The 22,731-nt window shown below is 37.7% G+C and overlaps 1 protein-coding gene across 1 annotated transcript; it reads left to right on the top strand.

Moving 5' to 3' along the window:
• The first annotated feature begins 13,427 nt into the window (after positions 1-13,427).
• Positions 13,428-15,023, top strand: LOC134745313 (prolactin-releasing peptide receptor-like). Its single transcript, XM_063679308.1, has one exon. It carries the CDS (start codon positions 13,711-13,713, stop codon positions 15,013-15,015), a length of 1,305 nt encoding a protein of 434 aa, XP_063535378.1. The 5' UTR covers positions 13,428-13,710; the 3' UTR covers positions 15,016-15,023.
• The last annotated feature ends 7,708 nt before the right edge of the window (positions 15,024-22,731 follow it).

The raw sequence follows: 22,731 nt of genomic DNA, 5'->3' as shown, positions 1-22,731 counted from the left end.
CCAGTGCGGGAGCACCGGCCATTTTGGAACCAACCGGTCTCGCCCGCGAAGACAGTAAAAGACCCGATGGTATAACCCTCGTGCCATGGAAGATAGGGCGGCCGCTGGTTTGGAACGCAACCTGCGGGCGCAGCACGGTTGCATTTTTATCGCTTATCACCATTCCTGTCACGTTCTAAAAAGTATGTAAGTGCGAAAGTGACGGGCATAGTGACAGGTGATAAAAATGCAACCATGCTGACACCGCTGTGCCGATACTCTAGCGCTGTCCCATCTCCATGGCACTGCAGTGAAGGCTGGTTCGGCTGCCAATTCGGCTGAGCTCCTCAAGCGGCGCAAGTATGTAACCATAAATTGAAATTTTGAAATTTCAATTCATGCTTGCAATTTATGGTATCCTTGATAAAAAAAAACATTTAGTTTATTTATTTTGACTATATTGTATATAATCGGATTAAAAGTAATCAAGGGCTTTATTATTAATACAAATGTAAAATACGCATTAAGTTTGACTGATAACGCATTTAATACGAGTAGGTATACGTACGCAAATCGCAATCAGTCATAAACTGTGACGCAAAAATCGTCACAAGTGTCACAACTTAAAGTAGAACGTTCTAAGGTCGTCATCTACGTCATTCCCAACGACGTACTTATGTACGGTCGAGTCCATAACCATCTTTACAAGCCAACATTCCAAAAATATATATACACGACATTATTATCAGTGTCATAAAGGCGTGTAGATATATTTTTGGAATGTTGGCTTGTAAAAATGTTTGTGAACTCAACTGTACTAACAGTAACAATCTTCACTGACCATCGATGGACTTTATATTTATGATGGAAATAAGGTTCAAAATTAGTTAACATAATAAGATTTATCACACTGGTGTAAATTTTTATGCAAACATGTTATAATCACATTTATCGAATACTAATGTGGTTTTATGGCGTTATTTGCTTATTTTGGGATTCTTTGTTGATCTTAGTTGCAATTGCTTATACAAATAACACGTATAGGTACTCTCAGATTAAAGGGGCCCACTGACTATCAGTCCGCCGGACGATATCGGCCTGTCAGTTAGAACAAAAATTTGACAGTTCCGAACAACTGACAGGCCGATATCGTCCGGCGGACTGATAGTCAGTGGGCCTCTTAACATGCTCAGTGTTCGATGTGTGTATTATGTGAGTTTTAGTAGCTTTTGCCTGCGGCTTAGCCCTCTCTTTTTTATGCGAATGTTACAGGGCGACATATTTAGTGACAACTTAGGGGGACGATAATTGCTTACCTTCAGACCCGTTAACAGTCTACTATGTATATTATAAAAAAACCGGTCAAGTGCGAGTCGGACTCGCAAACCAAGGGTTCCGTACCAATACGCAAAAAACTGCAAAAAATTACGTTTGTTGTATAAATATTTATTTTACTGTTTTTAGTATTTGTTGTTATAGCGGCAACAGAAATAAATCATCTGTGAAAATTTCAACTGTCTAGCTGTGACAGACGGACAGACAGACAGAGGGACGGACAGTGGAGTCTTAGTAATAGGGTCCCGCTTTTACCCTTTGGGTACGGAACCCTAAAAAAAATACTTAGTGCGCGAAACACGAAAATCGAAATTTCGTTATTTGTTTCTCTATCACTTGCATATTCGAGCGATAGAAAGGCAGATTCCTCTCAATCAGGCGATTCACCTGCTCATCTGCTTATATCATAAAAAAATGCATTTATTGACTCACTAAATTCACTGGAATACCAATCAAGAGATAAACCACTGTAGAGGTACCCAAACATTTTTTGTCGGCCCGTTTATCTTATCACCGAACGTTTTTATGTACGAAGCTCTTAATACATTTAAAACCTTTATACTGTGTGCTGATAACTTGATGCCAATTTATGATAGTTGCTTTTTTATACTACGACAGTGGCGAACAAACACACGGTCCACCCGAGAGTAATTGGACTATTTCAGACCGTACTTGAAACGGCGGTGTCAAAACCACGTCGCCGATCCTTTTAAGTACCCCTCTCAAGGGCAGGGTAGTGAGCAGAGGCAAGTGTAACTTTAAACGACATCCTCCAATTGAGGGGGGATTTAAATCTTCTCGAGGCCCAAAATAGATACGTCCGAGGATCGTTCAAAGTGGCCGAAATACCTCATAAAATGCAAGAAAACCGCCTGCGCTGGTTCGGCCACGTAATGCGCCGAAATGAACACCACATGACTCGAGAGGTACTGACCATAGAAGAAGGCAAAAGAGGCAGAGGCCGCCCACCAACCAACTGGATGCAGACAGTCCAAAAAGACTTGCTGACGACGGGCTTAACGCCAGAAATGACGCAAAACCGCCAAGATTGGCGAGAAACTATCAGGAGGGCTGACCCCGAATAGGGATAAAAGCCAGGGGATTGATTGATTGATTGATTGATTAAGGCAGAGGTGTAGGGTTAGAGCCGGCGTAGCTTTATTTCACGTTCATAAGCGCTTTGTAATATGCCTACTTGAATAATAAACTATCTTTATCTTTATACCCTGCACATATTAATGATGTTGTAGATTGTTTCCTGCAAAGGTGACTTTTCAAATTCAAATTCAAAATGTTTTATTTGCAAATATAGGTAGTACATACAGTGATGGTAATCTTACAATAAGTGGTGTCTCTATATTTGACCATCAGGCATGAAAAACAGTTAGTCTTAAGTCTAAATTAAAAAAATGTGTAAAAATAAACTAAACAGAAAACAGTATCAAAGAATTAATGACAACAGTTACTATTAAGAAGACTAGTTTTATAATATTAAATACCCGGATGTCAAACAATTAGAATTTATACAGTAAAACTAAGAATACAAATGTCGCAATGTCAAAGTCAAATAATGAAAAAAATAAATAATTGAAATTAAATATTCAAATAATCCAAGAGACAATAGTAGCATTTATCTGTTAAGAATGTCATCAATGCTCGTTTGAATTCAATTGTATCCTTATTTCTAATTGTGTCAGGTAGTTTATTATAAATTTTGCTTCCCAAACAAATCACACTCTTTAGTTTAAGGGCAGTATTAGCTGGTTCTGTATGTTCAATTTCAATTTTATTTATTTCGTCATCACATGTAACAGTTAGGTTAGGTTATTATTAATATAGTATTATGTACATCAGCCATGATGAGCCGTTTAGGCGTACGAAATTTAAAATGCAATTATATATAATATTATATTCGGTTACCGCGATAGTTACTCATGAAATAAAACTATGAAAACGAATTATATCGCGTATATTGAATTTATAATACATCCCGACGTTTCGAACCCTTTACAGCGTTCGTGGTCAACGGGTGACTGAGGAAAAATTACTAAGTGCAAAAATACCCACATACTAAAAAATAATGAACAATAATAGACTATAAACTTTAAGGCTGGTTGTATTTAATATACGCGATACATATAATCCGTTTTCATAGTTTTATTTCAGTTGCAATTATATATACAAAGCATATACTTAATGTAATGATTACCTTAACCTTAACATTATATAATTACAAACTTAGCATTTATATAATATTTATATTTAATAATTTAATATTTACATCAACACCAGTAGTAATACCATTGTATGTATGTAAAAAAAATGTAAATTAATTTCGAACTTAGAAATACTTAAATTAAAATTGGAAAAATCACTGTTTCGGACGTGGCTCTATAAATAGTGCGATATAAAATAGTAGAAATTAAATAAAATGGAACTAAAAAATGTCCATACGAAATTGTTACCATTTAAGCATTTTACATCAAAAATGTGACAGTTACGTAGGAAGTGGCGCCCTCAATAATTTTCTACAATTTCTTGTCGGACTATACCTCGCGATTCTGGATCACTAGCCCATCGCTCTGCCAACTGAGCTACCGAGACTTCACTCGAGGATGGCGAATATATCTACAATATGAGCCTTCTCGAAGTGACTTCTGAGTGACTTTTCGAGGTTTTCCTTTTTTTCCACCACCACTAAAATTTTTGAATTTCTTACGAAAGTTCGTTATTTAAATTATTATTTAAATAATCTAAAATTAGGTATATTTGAAAATGATTAAATTCATAACCCATTTAAATGGGTTCGCTGACTAGGCTACAAGGTCAAACTATTATTTTCTGATTGACATTGAAATGATTTTAACTTTAATATTAAATTTCCATGAAGATCAAAGTCATAAAAAGATCTTTTAAGACCAATACACTGAGCAAGTCTTATTGCCTTTTCAATAAAAATGGGATAAGAGACAGATGTCCCAAACATAATATCAAAATTCAAAATGATAATATCTAGTAACGTTTTTTTCAAGCTTCTGTTGTCCAAAGATATAACTCCGTAATAGATGGATACAGTCTAAGGAAAAAACGTGCCTCAAAAATCAAGAAAATTTGATTCTCGATCAGATGGCGCCACTACCTTTGACCTTCTCTCGGATAGATGGCGTTGACGGTTTCGTTTGTTATTTAACAATTTTAACGCATATCAGTGAAATAACATGGGTCAAAATCATACAAAAATAATTAATGCAAATAAAAAACATCATTTATATAGGTAAATACATTTTATAGTATTTTTTTACATCTTCATTTTTAGTTTTAGTCTTGTCGATGGCAGTGAATTTACTGTGGCTACAAAATTTACTATGACAGTACCGCTCTTATATCCTCTTTGTATTGCCTAAATAAAAATTACTATAGGTATGCCATGATGATCGTTGATTTTGTTTGAATATTGATCGTTAATGTCACCTACACCATAATATAGAAAAACGAAAGGTTTTCCCGAGGGGCTACAGTATGGGCTTCTTCAAAAAAGGAGTGTACAGGTTTTTAAAGGGTCGGCAACGCGCGTGTATCTCTGGTGTTGCAGGCGTCCATAGGCTACGGTAACTGCTTACAATCAGGCGGGCCGTATGCTTGATTGCCACCGACGTGGTATTAAAAAAAACCAAAAGTGATTCATATTTTTTTGCGTATATACGGTGTTAATTAAATTAAATGAAAAACCATTAATACAAATTAGCATCAATAAATAGCAAGTCTAACAGAAACTTAGTAATTTCATGGGAACTCTGCACATTTTGCTACAGTTTTTTTGCAATATTTATAAGTTTGAGCGCAATCTAGTTACACTTTCAATTTCCATATAAAAGTATTTATTGTTGCCGAACGGCGGCGCTTTCACCGCTCACAACTTCATAACATTTTCGATGCTGAAAGTACTCTAATTCTATAGAAAAATGTCATTTTTCATCCACACAATTTGTATGCTATTCCGTTTACAGTTTGCACGGGAATCACATTAACGTGAATATCGAATAGGTGTATTTTTTGCACCCTAGTGTACCAGTAAACTGTTATCGCTTCATATGTGCCATTTTCAACCAAAAGATACCACATTGTCGCTTGTCAATAAGGTTGATTTCAAATTGAAGCTATATGGAAATAACGCCTTATTGACAACCGACAATAAGTACCCTTTTGATTGAGAATGGCACATGTATTCACAAACAATGTTACGTATGAAAAGCTATTTCAAAAATGCAGTTATATTTATTTTTATAACGAATTGTTTCCGTTTTCTAGGGGCCCATGCACTATCAGTCCGCCGGACGGTATCGGCCTGTCAGATAGAACCAAAATTTTACAGCTTTCCGAACAACTGACAGGCCGATATCGTCCGGAGAACTGATTTACGTTTTACGTTCATGGAAATTATTAGTTCTGTACCTAAAACCTTACGTACCTGTGGAATGAACTATCGCTTCGCTAAAAAAAGAAAGTAGGGGAGACCGAGGTGAGTTGTGACAGAGGAGAGTTGTAACATTGTCGATTTTTTGGAACCTATTAACTGTTAGCGAGCTCGCAACAGTGCGCGTTTGTTAGCTAGTAACTTGAAATAACAAACGTGCGCTATTGCGAGCTCGTTATTATAAGTTCACAGATTCCAAAAAATCGACGATGTCACAACTCTCCTGTGTCACAACTCACCTGGGTCTTCTGTCCCATCTTAAGTGCCGGCAGCACTTGCAACCCATCCGGTGTTGCAGGTGTCCATGGGCGACGGCACGCTTACCATCAAACTATGCTTATGTTCGTTTGCCTCCTACATCATAAAAAAATACTAACGAAAAAGCGCGAGATATTCTGACAGTATTTTCATAGGGACCTATCAATGTCAAATCAACGAGCTATTTTAAGAATTCGTTTGTCCCGGTTTATGTTTTCTCCTAAAATACTCACACAAATACACATCAGGTTCAATATTTTGCCTTATAACACATTTCGCGTAAACGCGTTGTGAGTGGCTATGCTAACTAATGACGCCATCAAGTCTCAGTCAGACAATAACTGCGCCTGACGACTCATAATATAACATTTAAGACTCGCGTTTTACATATTAAATTACATTTACAATCGGGTCTATCGCTAATTTATTTTGTTACCTTTATTTACCGACAGCGGCAGTTAAAAATCGCCAAGTACACAAATCCGCGATCGCCGAACGTCTTCTCTCTCTCTCTTTCATAAACCAAATTTAATGTTGTGTCCACTGAACGCCATTATTATCCTCGAGTTGTGCGAGAGGCCATTGAAATCAAGAAGCACGAAATTTTAATAGGGAAGATGGTTTTAACTTATCGGCAATTTGGGGACCCGATTGTAAATGTGACTCTCATAATTCCAGTCAAGGGTAGGATGTGCAAGATACCTATACCTATAATTTATTATTAGTATTTAAGTATGGTAGTCATAAGTTGATGATGTTCCACTGCCTCCTAGCCTGCTCGGTAGTGACGGAGCAGGAGATCCCGGGTTCTAATGGTACGGCCATCTGTTTGTGTGTTTATCGCAAATATTTGTTCCTGAGTTATGGATGTTTTCTATGCGTTTGACTATTTATCTACCTATAGCGAATATAGCTATTTAAAATATTCTGGCTTATTATGTTTTCTCCTAAAGTACTCACCCAAATACACGTCATGTTAATATTTGGCCCTAGTTGGCGCAAACGAGTGACGTGAGTGGCGGAGCTATGCTAAGTAATGACGTCATAATGCGCCTGACGACTCATAATTCCAATGTCAAGTGTAAGTTGGACAAATCCCACATAGGGTTACTTCTCAGAAATGCTCTAACGTTAATTTATTTATTTATTAACAAAAGTTTATTTTTATTTTATTAGCCTACTTTGGTGTCCCACTGCTGGGCAAAGGCCTCCCCTCGTTTTCTCCACTCGACCCTGTCATCAGCATTTTTCCACCATTTGGGGTAGAATGCGTCCAAGTCGTCCCGCCATCTCCTTTTTGGTCTGCCTGAACCCCGTCTATGGTGCTCCGTGGGTCCCACTCAGTAACCATTTTGGCACACCTTTCCGGGTGCATGCGACAGACATGTACCGCCCAGTCCCACTTAAGCAAAAAAAAACGAATATTAATTCGAATATAATAAAGGTAATTTTATCCTAACACTAGCGACCCGCCCCGGCTTCGCACGGTTGAAATGCTGATGTATTATACATATAAACCTTACTTTTCAATCACATCATCTATTAAAAAACCGCATCAAAATCCGTTGTGTAGTTTTAAAGATCTAAGCATACATAGGGACAGACAGACAGCAGGAAGCGACTGTTTTATACTATGTAGTGATAAACAGAATTAAATTTGACATTAGGTTTTCATATCACGCGTTTAAATTGTTGGAAGTAACTAGATCCGCAGAGATCCGCAGATGAACAAAATACATGAATGACCTTTGTTCTTCTGCGGATCTCATTTCTGATTCCATATGAAGCTCCATAAAGCACCACAACGCAAAATAATACTACGGTATTGTTGAAAAATTATTTATAATTATTTTGTTTTTAAGACGGATATTTGTCATAAAAATGAACCATTTTGTTCAAATTGTTTAGTATTGCCGCCATATTGCTCATAAATACTTAAGAAGACCTTAAAAAAGCCACAATCCTAAAAGTGTTAATATTTTTTAAATTTATACGTATATTTTTTGTTATTTTAATTACTTCTTTAATTGATATTGTTATTCCATTAAAAAAGGAAACTGTATCAGAAAGAATATTTACTTTTTGTAAATTACAATAAAGGTTACACTTATTATTTTTATTAAAATGTCATGTTGTTTCCTTATGTTATAAGTTTCCATTTTGTAATTTAACTTGTTATTATTATCTTCAATTGTTCCTATTTTAATGACCATAGCGTCAATTGTACTTAATTACGAGCACAGATGTTATCATTGTAATTGATATAGTTAATAATTATGCTACCCTCCGGCCGTCCTAGTCTGGGACCGGTCTGAAAACCAGCGCCGGGCATCTCGGCCCGGCACACGCTGAGACTGGAAACCCTTTGCCCAATTGATTGTACTTACTTATAAATTAATAATTATTTTCTTTTGTACTTTTATTTCATTTTCTTTTGTACTTGATAATGTGGCAATAAACAATTCTTATTCTTATTCTTATTCATACTATAATATTTTGTTTGTTTATTTTACAAACCGCCATTCTGAAAAAACACATGTGTTGAAATACTGCGTTATTTTAGATTAGCAGCTATATACTCGGGGCTTGTTAATTTTCACTAATTACAATAATTACCTAAACATTTGCTTATAAACGAGTCTGTATATAATTACTACACATAAGCGTATCTCCCGAGGCTACACGTATGTGCCGAGCGGCTTCTGTTACTTATTAGTCCGTAAATTACCTCAGCTGCCATCTAAATTAATTCGCCTTTGGCTTTATTAAGGCGACTGGTAACCACAAAGACCTTGACTATATATTTGTATTTAGCACCTGAATAATTAATATTTTTGTAAGTTACACGAGGAGTATAAGCTAAGGGATAGAGCCTCCATGTAAGCAAAAAATAGCTCGTATAGGGGGCCTCCATACTCTTCCTTTGGTAACATGAGGTAGTATAATGAAATGAAAATCCGTTTAGTCGTTTTCGAGCTTATCACGAACATACAGATACACAGACATACAGACAGACGCGGCGGGGGACTTTGTTTTATAATATGTATAGACAAACAATAAAATTAACACGACATGTGTAACAAAAACAAGATAATCATCGCCTGTAGTCTGTCTATCTTAATTATCAAATCGAACATCGAACAACCAAAATTTCGTATCTGCGTTCGTTTTACTCGAATATAGCTAGCAAGTACATTATACATTTCGGGGAGTGCGCACAGGAACTGCACGACCTGATCCCACCTTCCCCTTTCCATCATCGGACATCCAGGCGCGGGGAGCGAATGCACCCGTTCGTAGTCCACATTCCATTCGTTCGGACGAAACGTTTTGCCTCCTCCTTTTTGGTACGGACGGCTAAGGAATGGAATGCGCTCCCGCCATCTGTATTCCCTGATCAATATGACCTCGGTCTCTTTAAAACAAGAGTGAATAGGCTGTTACTGAACCGGTGAGCTCCATCTTAGGCCCTGTCTTCACTTTCCATCGGGTGTGACTAGGGCCAATCGCCGATCAGTTTATAATATAAAAAAAAGTGCGGTACGAGTAGAGTGAGGGTGATAACGAAATTGCTATTTTCGATGTTCGTAGTCTGGGACTTGTTTCTAGGGTTCCGTACCCAAAGGATAAAAACGGGACCCTATTACTAAGACTCCGCTGTCCGTCTGTCTGTCACCACTTCACCAGGCTGTATCCCATCAACCGTGATAGCTAGACAGTTGAAATTTTCACAGATGATGTATTTCTGTTGCCGCTATAACAACAAATACTAAAAAGTACGGAACCCTCGGTGTGCGAGTCCGACTCACACTTGGCCGGTTTTTTTTTGTTTAAGTGTATTAAATATTACTATATAAGTATCTTCCTCGCGTTGGTGTGGTGAAAAATTTTGTGTTTCACTCGGTAACAAAGCTTGTTTAACCCATGAAACCAAAACTTTGCTCCCTTGTAAAACAAATAACTATTGTGTGATTTATTAAAGCACATTTTTTTTAATACTACGTCGGTGGCAAACAAGCATACGGCCCGCCTGATGTTAAGCAGTCTCCGTAGCCTATGTACGCCTGCAACTCCAGAGGAGTTACATGCGCGTTGCCGACCCTAACACTTCTCTCCCTCGTTGAGCTCTGGCAACCTTACTCACCGGCAGGAACACAACACTATGAGTAGGGTGTAGTGTTAAAGCACATACATATTACAATATTTACAATAATATTAGAACCATTTCTCAGAAACGATATTCCACGAGAGCAGTTGCCTTAATTGAATTACTAGGTACCCTTACCCCGAGTAACACGATAATCAAATATTAAATCACAACGCATTTCATATACGTTGTCTTGACAGGTCTATCGCTTAATTAACTGATACAGTTCCTGAGAATTTATTAAGGTTGGCTAATGTGTGCTTATAAGTTAAGAAATTAAATTAAATTAAATTAAATTAAATATATTATTAATAACAATTGTTACATGACGAAGTAGAGAGTATTCAGTAGTTTAATTCATTATAATTATTTATAATTATTCTATTTCACAAATGATATTAATGTAATTACAATTGCAATTGATGTAAACAAGCTTGTGCCAGCGTTGAAAGGGATCGGTTTGGAGATAAATCCGGGCAAATGCGAGCTCTTCTGTTGCGGTTCCGCCAATTTTGATACCATGTCAGGATTTGAGGCAATATTGCCAGGGGTGCGTCGCCTACAGAGGTCAGAATTTTCTCTATTGGGCGCGCCTATATTTCCGGAAGGAGTCGGTTCTGCTCTGGAGAAGAAGAGGTTGGCTTTAGTTAAAGCCCAGGCGCACCTCAGCAATCTATCGGCGCACGTCTCGCTAGTTCTGCTGCGGAACTGTTTCGCGATGCCTAGGATTACGTATATTTTGAGAACGTCTCCCACCTGGATGTTTGAGGATGATGTTGCGAAGTTGGATGACACACTCAAGTTAGCGTTAGAGTCTATTTTAAATGTGCATCTGAATGGGACGCAGTGGACGCAGGCTACTCTTCCAGTACGTCATGGTGGGCTTGGGATCCGTCGGTGTCGTGAGGTAGGCGTGGTGGCTTTCCTTGCCTCAGCGCATGGGACTTTGGGGCTAGTCACTCGTATATTGTCTAGCAATGGTGGCAATCCCCAAATACCTTTTGCTGCTGAAGCATATCTCAAGTGGTCCTCTATTTGTCATGGTACTGAGCCGCCAAGCAATCCTGCCACTCAAAGAGGTTGGGATGACATATTGTGTAAGAAGGTGGTTACGGATTTGCTGAGCGAGGCAGTCGGCTCTGATTTAGCGCGCCTCAAGGCCGCATCTAGGTGTTAGTCAGGAGCATGGCTTCATGCATTACCTTCCCCCCAGTTAGGCACGCTGCTGGATAATGATTCTTTAAGGATTGCAGCTGCCTTACGGTTGGGTTCGAAGGTTTGCGAGGTGTATAGATGTATATGTGGAGCCATGGTTCAGGAGGACGGACACCATGGGCTTAGCTGCCAGAGGTGCGCTGGTCGTTTTTCGCGTCACTGCGCGATAAATGAGGTAGTTCGCAGGGCTTTGGTCTCAGCCAACGTTCCCTGCGTCCTGGAGCCTCCGGGTTTGTGCCGTTCGGACGGAAAAAGGCCAGATGGTCTTACGTTGGTTCCTTGGCAGAAGGGCCGGTGCCTCTTATGGGACGCAACGTGTGTTAGCACCTTTGCCCCGTCCCATCTGAATCACACCATCAGTACTGCTGGTTCGGCTGCGGAGTATGCGGCCAAACAGAAGCATATAAAGTACTCTGCCTTGGAACCAACGTATGAGTTCATACCGGTGGCGGTGGAGACTGCAGGATCTTGGGGTGCGGAGGCTAAGGAGTTTGTGTGGCAATTGGGTCGGCGACTGAGGGAAAGGGGTTGGGATCCTCGCTTCGGATCGTATGTGGTCCAACAGATCTCCTTGGCAATTCAAGGGGGCAACGCTGCCGGTGTCATGGGGACTTTTGGACCGGCTACGGTCCGAAGTGGGGACTTGGCCTAGTTTAATTTAGTGTTTAAGATTGACAAAGCCTGTTGCGGATTATATCATTTGTTAGTAGGTGACGAAGCCTGTAGCTGATTTATTGTTGTAAGCACTTGACGAAGCCTGCGTTGCTGATCATGAACTATGTGTTTTATATAATAAATGACTACTTACCATCTTATATTACAATTATTCATATCATATGTCAATTATATTCATATTTTAATATATATATATACATTTTATTTTATGTATAATTTATTCACACAATACCTACAATAAAAATGTGCACAATACAATAAATATATAATTGTTTACCTTTAAACAACAATCGGTAGACTAAAAAACTCTTTGTTGAGGCCTAGGTTCCTTTCTAGTAATGCAGGGATGCCTAAGTGGATCTTCAATGAAGACTTGTTATTTTTAAACTCGTGTACCTTTGTAATCTTCTTAAATCTATATCTATATTTATTCGAAATGTAATCTTTATTTATTCGTTAATTATAATTTAATTAAATACAGTACAACTCGACTTTGTCGTTAAATATGTTTTGGAAAATTGCCGTTGGCTGCTGTCGGCTGACGTCGGCGGGCCTCCGATGATTGCCGATCTTTGAATTTCGGACGCAATCGGCCGTCCGTGACGTCACTTCGGGTGCGTTCTGAACACTTTTCATATGAATAAAATGACTCTGGTGTCAGTCACTTCTTCAGACTAAACTTAAATGCCGCGGTAGAAGCTGCATCTCTTACCGAGTTAGGTAGACGATTGTAAATAGAGGGGCCTAGATAGTACACAGATCGCTCCGACTTGGCAAGTCTGTGTGGTTCGGCGACCACACGCGGTGTCTATTATTGTGAAGGCTATAGTTAGCGTTAGTGCCTCTGCGCTTGAACATATTATTATCCGGGTCCCCGTGTGTGAACACTGAAACCTGGTATATGAATAAGCAAGGCAGGCGCGGGGGCATCTTCCACCTTACCGGCCATAGCGCAAATGGCGCGCTTTTGCTGCGAGAACATATACGCCTCCAGTTGGAGGCGCAGGCGCAGCCCCAAAGCTCCACGCCGTACGTGAGGAGCGATGGCGCCGTTGTGAAATAGCACTCTCTTAATTATACTGATACAAATTTAAGTATAGCGGCGCCAGCTGTCATCCTATAGAAAACTGTCAAAAACAAATATAAAACCAGTGTCAGAGTAGATAGTCAATTAGGTAGCAAAGCGTTTTTACAGAGAGTGCATGGTTCAAAATTCATAACTAATATACGAGTATATACTAGCTAAAAGTAAATATTACATCAGACTAGCATATATGAATATAGATCAAAATACTATTGATGTTATTTAGGTACTTTAAAAGCACACTTTGAAAGGCAAATTAAATATTTGACTCATATTACCCTTGTTATCAATAAGCCTAGATTATTATGCAAACTGAGTGATAAAAAACATCCTTTTAATACTTACTACTGTTTTGTTTCAGATTATGGGCGCTTAGAAAGATGACGTCATAGATACAGGGCAACATGAAGCATTTCAGACCAGAACGAAGTTGATAAACCAAATATAAGCACTATGAAACGAAATGTACTAAAATACAGCAATAACAGATATGATAGCAACAAACCTAAAAGGTTTGTGATGCCCAGTTAAAAAGATTTCACTATGACCGAATGGAGCACTGAACCGTCTTACAATTTTACTGAAAGCGCAAACGCTTCTCGTCCACCAGACCCTATCGAAGATAAAGCTATCCAAGCAGTTTTCTGCACAGCGTACACTCTAATCTTCATCATAGGAATCTTCGGAAATGCCCTCGTGTGCTATGCTGTCATTAGAAACCGAGCCATGCAAACGGTCACTAATCTCTTCATCACGAACCTTGCTTTGTCAGACATATTACTATGCGTATTTGCTGTACCATTTACTCCCCTCTACACCTTCCTAGGTAGATGGGTGTTTGGCGGTCTGCTATGCCATATCATGCCTTACGCTCAAGGCTGTAGCGTTTATATTTCCACTCTCACTTTAACTTCCATAGCCATAGATAGATTCTTCGTGATAATATACCCGTTTAAACCGCGAATGAAGATTAACACCTGTATTGCATTAATTATTGGGATATGGGTTTTCGCTTTAACAGTAACATTCCCATACGGCTACTATATGGGTTTAGAATATAATCCAGATGCTGAAGAAAGCGAGAGAGATAATGCTTATTGTGTGGAGAAATGGCCTTCAGATCAAATTCGGAAAGCATTTGGCGCCATTACGACTATAATGCAATTTGTGTTACCTTTCACCATTATGGCTTTTTGTTATACATGCGTTAGTGTTAAATTAAATGATAGATTAAAATCAAGACCAGGGAGTAAGAATAGTAAGAAGGAAGATGCTGAAAGAGAAAGAAAAAGAAGAACGAATAGAATGTTAATAGCAATGGTAGCTATCTTCGGTCTGTCTTGGCTACCGTTGAATCTAACTAATATTAGCAGTGATTTCTACTCATTGACAGAGCATTGGAGATACTATATGGTATTATTCTTCTTTGCACATTTCATAGCAATGTCTTCCACGTGCTATAATCCTTTTCTTTACGCTTGGTTGAACGATAACTTCCGGAAAGAGTTTAAGCAAATTCTTCCCTGCTTGGGAGTTTTAGTTAAGAAGCCTAAAAGAAAGTGCAACGCATCTGAGAGAACGGATATGTTTCGATCGGAAAAGACTTGCAACGGTAATGAGAACACGATACAAGAATCTTTGTTGTCAACTGTAAATAAAATGCCTTCAGTTAGATATAAAATGGAGTTTGAAGATAAGATGAAAGTGTATGAGGACGATGAAAATATAAGTCCTGATGAGAAACCGGAGGACAATCCGAGTCCGAGTGAAGACTGTGTTAATATGTATATGTTTGTAGATAAAACTGTTACTACGTCAGATAAGGAGCCCATCGTGTCAGCGTTGTAGCTTCAATGGTAAGTGTTGTGTAATTCTTAAAACTTTAATTAGGGATACCGAGGTGAGTTAAAAACAGAGGCAGGTTGAATCAACGTCAATTTTGAGACATATATCTCAAGACGATTATAAATACCGCAAAATTGACGTAGTTTCAACGTACCTCTGTTTTAACACACCTCGGTCTCCCCTAGATAATTTTTTAATGTTAATAGCCTACCTACACCATCGCATTCGGAAACTGTAAAGATAGCCTGTAAGATTTATTAAATAAATAAATAAAAATCAAACATGACCCATATAACATTAATATAATTTTATATACAAAACTGCCGTGAGACTTAAAGGGCCCACTGACTATCAGTCCGCCGGACGATATCGGCCTGTCAGTTAGAACAAAAATTTGACAGTTCCGAACAACTGACAGGCCGATCCCCTTAAAGAGCACAGCCTAAACTATTAAAATTTTACCCTGAATAAAAAAAAACACATATTGAATACTTTCAATAAAATTAGAACTCATGCTATTTCAAAAGTTTAACTAATTTTCTCCATTTACCGGCAAAGTAAAAAAAAAACTTTTAAATGTTCACGTCATGCACAAGCATAAATTTAAATTGAGTTTTAAACTTACAATAAAAATGGTATGACATCTAAGTACTAATGGAAAAATCACCAATGCAAAGTTTAATCAGAAATGCTTAGTTTGCCGTGCCGTAACACACTTGTTGTTTTACTTCTGGGGTTAAAAATTGAAACGAGAAACGGAAAAAGTCAGTGCCCGGCATTTTGCATTTCAAATCTCGTGTTTATTTTTTTCTGAACAATCGAGAAACCGCAAATTTTACTTTATAATTAAATATTAACCGGCATATAAAATTTATAGCAGAGAATTCCTTCATAGCAGGGCACAAACTCTAGAATTCGTATACGTAAGTCGCGCACACAGCCAGAATGAAGAGCTTCACTCCTTCTGTTCTACCGACCTTCTTTTTTTTTATTAGAAAAAGATAAGCATTTGACCGCAATCTCACCTGAATCATCAATGAACATGCCTACCTAAAAGATGTCTAAACACTCTCGATTTAAAAAGATCCAAGTTATAGTGGACTGGGAATAGATTTGCAGAAAGTGTCCACTCCTTAGCCGTTCGCATGATAAAAATGGATTCATAACACGAATCAATGCCAAAGTAACGACGTAAGGGTAAAACGCCAGTCCGCGTTCCTTCTTTCTGTTAATCTAAGACACACACATGTACAAACGAAAGACTTAAAATTAACGAAAGAGCTTGTGAACGGTCATCTCTACATTGGTCTTACTTCTGTTCTGCTGCTAATTTTATTGTTATTTACCATTTCAAATTAGAATCCTACGTGTCAATTTAGGATACCTACGCCAACGTCTCCCAATAGGAAATAAAATCAGTGAATTGTATCCACCACATTGTTAACAAAACACTCTGTCCTCTATTTGACACAAATATTATCCTCACGGGGCCTTGTGATCATAAAAAAGGACATTTACAATAATCCTGAACCACGTAACAACCATTTCCAGCAAATTTCCACTTTTACGCAATCCGATTCAAGCACAAATCTTGCGGATGTACAGATTGCCATCCACTACATAGTACATTTAAGCAAACACACAGTCATCACACTTAGGCGGTTCTGAGCGCGTAAAAATATTGTCAAAAAATTGAGCCTCAAAATTAAAATGTATGTCCGCCGTCACGAATAAGTGCAGCGTCTCTTTTAACTGAATGAAAAATAATTTATTCAGACAGCATTTCGTGTACTCCGGTGTCCATGACCATGAGTCAATGTCAGATAATTACAGTTGCAAGAAGAATAAAATAACTCAGAGGTTTGCAAAATGATAATAAAATAGAATAACTAACACTCTTGTTTCATAATGTTTACTTCAAGGATGAGTCATGATTTGGGAATTGCTTGCTACATCCATGACACTTGAGTCGATATTTAATTAATCACTAGCTCTGGTACGTTTTTGCTCCCGAAAAACCGAATATTCATAAAGAATCTATGGGACAAAATCTACGTACAGATAGCAATAAAATGTGTTACGTGCGCAATAATGCTATTTACGAGGAAGATATACCGGTTTTATTTATTGAAGCGGACTTATCGCACAAGAGCAAGAATGTTCTAAAAGAGGAAACAACGTCTTATCACGATATTTTAAAACGTGAAGTCAGAAACCGTAAAAGAGTTGTTTAATGGCTTGAAGCGTTGATATCAGCATTTTAGCGGGATTAAACTCAGAAGTAGGATAAAAATTTTAGCAAAAGAGTAAAATTTTCGCGAAAACAAAGCGTGAACTAAATATAGAGAGATTGTGGAACACAGTTTTGGGATAAATTTTTCAACGTAATTTTTAGGGTTCCGTACCCAAAGGGTAAAAACGGGACCCTATTAGGTACTAAGACTCCGCTGTCCGTCTGTCCGTCCGTCTGTCTGTCTGTCACCAGGCTGTATCTCATGAACCGTGATAAAATTTATAGCAGAGAATTCCTTCATAGCAGGGCACAAACTCTAGAATTTGTATACGTAAGTCGCGCACACAGCCAGAATGAAGAGCTTCACTCCTTCTGTTCTACCGACCTTCTTTTTTAGAGTTCCGTACCCAAAGGGTAAAAACGGTAACGGACTCCGCTGTCAGTCTGTCCATCTGTCCGTCTGTCTGTCACCAGGCTGTATCTCATGAACCGTGATAGCTAGACAGTTGAAATTTTCACAGAGATGATTTATTTCTGTTGCCGCTATAACAACAAATACTAAAAACATAATAATATAAATATTTAAATGGGGCTCCCATACAACAAACGTGATTTTTTTGCTGTTTTTTTCCGTAATGGTACGGAACCCTTCGTGCGCGAGTCCGACTCGCACTTGGCCGGTTTTTTATTCGTGTTGTTTTCGTGAAACAATATTGATTCCGTCACAATTTTGCCAAATAACTAAAAGCTTGAACTGACTACATCAAATTTCTAAAATTTATCTTTAACTAGCTTTTGCCCGCGACTTCGTCTGCGTGGACTTAGTAACCCCAGCTAGAGTAAGAATAGCGCCTGGAGAAAGCCTTATAGCAATTATTCAATTTGAGCATATTATGCACACAAATTAGCAGACACTTCATTAATTATCTCAATTCCACCCCGCTTTTTACTTTCTTAAGGGATGATTTTTGGGATAAAAACTATCCTATGTCCTTCTCAGGGACTCAACCTATCTCTATGCCAAATTTCATCTAAATCGATTCAGCGGTTTAAGCGTGAAGAGGGAACACACAGACAGACAGACAGACAGACAGACAGACAAACAGACAGACAGACTTTCGCATTTATAATATTAGTATGGATTTAACATTATCGTAATAAATCAGACGAGCAAAACGAATTCCAGCATATCACGAGTTTCACGATAAGTCAAACAGAGTGACGTTACTTAAAACAAAAGATTTTCTCCGCAACTTTATACGATCATACTTAATATTTTATAATTTTATCGTGTAAAAGCGAGCGTGCTTTTATGGAAACAGGCGTACTTATTAGAAAATTAATCCCCTGACTTAATTAATGTCAAGTATGAAATTGTGTCAACGATCAAAATCTTGATTAGATAATATTAATTAGTTTTGCTTATGCTGACGAATATTTTTATGGCTAGGGACTAAATCTACGTTTGAATATAAATTATCAAAATAAAAATGCTAGCAAAACCTTAGTTAGGTAAAATAAAATAAATCAAGTCGATATAAGTCTAGTGAAACTAACCGTGAATCATTCAAAACTCAAATAAAATAAATGTTTTTTAGGGTTCCGTACCCAAAGGGTAAAAACGGGACCCTATTACTAAGACTCCGCTGTCTGTCCGTCTGTCTATCTGTCAACAGGCTGTATCTCATGAACCGTGATAGCTAGACAGTTGAAATTTTCACAGATGATGTATTTCTGTTGCCGCTATAACAACAAATACTAAAAAGTACGAAACCCTCGGTGCGCGAGTCCGACTTGCACTTGGCCGGTTTTTTTAATCTGTTTGTAATAAACAAGCTTTGGAACAAATCAAATTATTTTATTAAAAATTTGGTTTGTGTTTTTTAAGTAGTCACACACTACTGTATTAAAAACTGTAATAGATGTCATATATTAAAGAAAAAGTGACGAAGACCTCCAGTGGTGAAGGCCGGATTCGAACCGGCGTCTTTAGCTATCGCGGCTAACGCCATGAACCCCTAGGCCACCTCGCCACGGCGGTACCCGTCCGAATTTCTCGACTATATGCCATCTTATAGTCAGAAATAAAAATACAGGCAGAAATAAAATAAAAATATATTTATTAACCAATACAAAAAATTTAGTATGTACAATATATATCAAACCAGGACCTGGTAGAAGTAACAAATATTTGTGTGGCAAAATGGGTGTGTGGAGAACATAATTGTAACTTCAAAAGATACATTTTCATCACTGTCTTAACTTAATTAATATACAGACTACAGCAAACACCTGTAATTCTATCCGTGGAGTTTGTTTAGCCTATATAAAACCCTTTTAAAAGCTTCATATACATTTAAAATCCCTATATACACTTAAACAATATTTGCGTAATGAAATTATCTGGGAGCCAGAAACATTTCAAGTGTACCGACAAACGCAAATATACCGGCGTGGCATTCGAACTATTTGCTAATTTGTTTATGATTTGACGTATGGTACTCGCAGTGCACAAGAACTGCACTGAAGCTAGAAAGCTTCTACTGAATGGGTACCAATAACATGTACTATTAAGTTAAAATGTTAAATCAACAGGTTTTGTAATTTTAATTTACTGCAAAAAAATTATGATTCAATTTACTTCAATAAGTTTTCTTACATAATTATACATCAGACTAGAGCGATCATTTATTAAGTCAATGTAGAAAAAGACCGCCTATAAGCTGCTTTCGTCGCTTCTAATTCTTGGGTTTGTACACATACTCCACTAACAAAAGTACAGAATAAATAATAGTACTACCGTACAGAAAGGAAACTTCCTACAAAACCGAAGTTTGACAGCGGTTCAGGGTCGAATCATGCTGTCCCTTTCTAATATATGGCACTATCCCTTTCGGTTATTTAGGGTTGTCAAAATTCAAGTCATTATCTTATCTGTGGTCGTGCACGTAAAGGGACGTCGTGCCAAACCTAATAATTGCTCGGAGCAATGCTGAGCCGAACAGAGCCGAGTTTGCCCGAAGCGAGGAGTTTCGCACCCCTGACAGAAGGTTGATCAGAAGGAGCAAAGCTCTTCCTTTCTGTTATGAGCGAAGTAATACATATAGAGATACGAGAGTTCTTGCCCCATGACGGTATTCCCACTCAAAAATTGTACCTAGCTACCGGTTTCCCTTACCTTTCTTGAATGGAATTAATAAATTAGTTTTTGTTTATTACAGAAAATATATGTCATAAACTCAGTATTTTTCGCGCATTCGTGTGGTATATAACTTAATTAGATACCAGAATCTTCGTTCCGAACAAAGAGCACCAGTAAAATCAAATAAATATCAGATTACTGAAGTTCGAAAGCCTCCTAGAATTGGTTTCAGTCGTATGTATCCATTAAGGCAATCTTCGCGTCAATAGAGATATAGTGTGGCAATCAAATCACCTAGTGTGGATATCTACCGGTTTTGTACGTAACGGCTGGGTAGTTTCATTATCAGTTTCCGAGTTCTCTTTTATATGTCGCAGTTTGCTTTATTATAATTTGATATAGAGATTAAGAAAAAACTACTGTGATTATTTTTTTATTCAGATATTAGAGGAACTGTAAACTGGTTATACATTGCATGGGTTTATACATACTAGTATTTAATATGTCGGTCACTTGTTACTTGTTGTCTAATTCATTTTTTTTTTCTGTTTCAGATACCTTCTTCTGGGCCCGTGATTATAATTATAGTTTTCGTTAATTGTTAAAGTGCTTTAAGGAAGTCGTCTAGAATTTTCGTAATCGATGTAAATATCTAATGAAAATAGAGAATATTTAAAGCAGAAAAAAATTTAAAATTAAATTAAATTTAAACTACTACAAGTAGATCCACACATAAAAGTACATTTTTTTTAAAAGTATGAGTGACATGTTCGACTTCGACCCTTTGATATACAGGGTGATTCATGAGACGTGAGCACGGCCAACCCTACACAGTCAGTAAATCAGTAGGTATTTAAAAAGTAAAATACACTTTTTTCCTGTTTATAACTTTTTTGGTAAGGACAATTTTAATTAGGTATCTACAATCCTGGCCACCCTACAACATCTTATTTTATTTATAATTGAAAACCTATTTAACTGTTATCTGTAGCACTTTAATTGAAAAGAAAAACAAGTTACACTTAAATGAGATACGATTTTTAAAAAGTAACCAGACTGATGACATGCATAGAATTTCATAGAAGTTTGACGTTTAAAATAACACTTGCACTGCGTGTGTTATCAAAATCGTTGCAGTCTTGTCTTCGTCTGACTAAAACTTTTTCTTTGTACTCTAGAAAAACACCGTTAATCTTGTTAATACTGGTGCGAAATAGTTGCTTATGCTTTACTGAATGCGCATGGCTGATCCTTCTCACGTATCCCGGATCACCCTGTAGTTATTAATATGTCACCTATTATTTTTTTAATCAGAATAAAGGCTGGTGTTTCTGTCGAAATCAAGGGCCTGGCACTCTTTTGATAGAGAAAGATAGTCTTATTGCGATTCTTATAAGAGGAAAGAGAAAATAGTGCCATGCTTTGTCCTTATCACCGACCGGGTTTTTTTTCATGGTCGGGTTATGGCAGCATAGGTAGGAGGCGATGGCGACCGAAATTTATAAGAGTGAAAGAGAAAAAGGATTATGCTGCCATACAATGTATGGCAGCATAATCCTTTTTTTGTATGGCATACATTAACCTGTCAATACATGAATATGTCTTTCTCTTACCCCTGCAGGCTAAGCACGGTCGCATTTTTATCACCTGTCCCTATGCCTGTCACTTTCGCACTTACCTACTTGTTAGAACGTGACAGGCATGGTGACAGGCGATAAAAATGCTAACCGTGCTAAGCTCGCTGGTCGCTCGGTTTCATGTCTATAACTACTATACTATGTCTATGGTCGACCTCAACGTTATTGCCTTTTATCGTTCCGTAAATTGTGACGTTTTCAATCAAAAGGTACCACATTGTCGCTTGTCGATAAGGTTGATTTCTAATTGAAGCTATATAGAAATGGCGCCTTACTGACAAGCGACAATAAGTACCCTTTTGGTTGAAAATGGCACAATTAATCAATTGAAAATGGCATCCCGTCTGATTGAAATACTGTAAGGTGCATTACGATTATTCAGAACGATGATTTTTTTCTGAAAATATTATTCGAAATAAGAGAAACTAAAGAAGAGTAATCTTACTACTCAGCGCAGGCTACATTTGTAAGTCATACTAAGCTAGTTTTAATAGATATGGAAACCCATAGCGCTTAAAAAAAATTGGCTGTTTCATATATTTTGGCGAACAGATGTGAACATTTTCTATGTGGATAAATATGTTTTTCAGTTAGAGTCCGTCTAGCTAACTTTGAACCGACTTGAACAGAACAAACGGCGCGATTCGGGAAATGAATAGGTTCACTAGATATGAAATAGTAAAGATATATGACGTCCCACGGATAAA

The sequence above is a fragment of the Cydia strobilella genome, chromosome 11 (genome assembly GCF_947568885.1).
Source record: "Cydia strobilella chromosome 11, ilCydStro3.1, whole genome shotgun sequence".
NCBI classification, from domain to species: Eukaryota; Metazoa; Arthropoda; class Insecta; order Lepidoptera; family Tortricidae; genus Cydia; species Cydia strobilella.
Note: the sequence above shows the minus strand (reverse complement) of the source record. Positions and strands in the feature narration are given on the sequence as shown.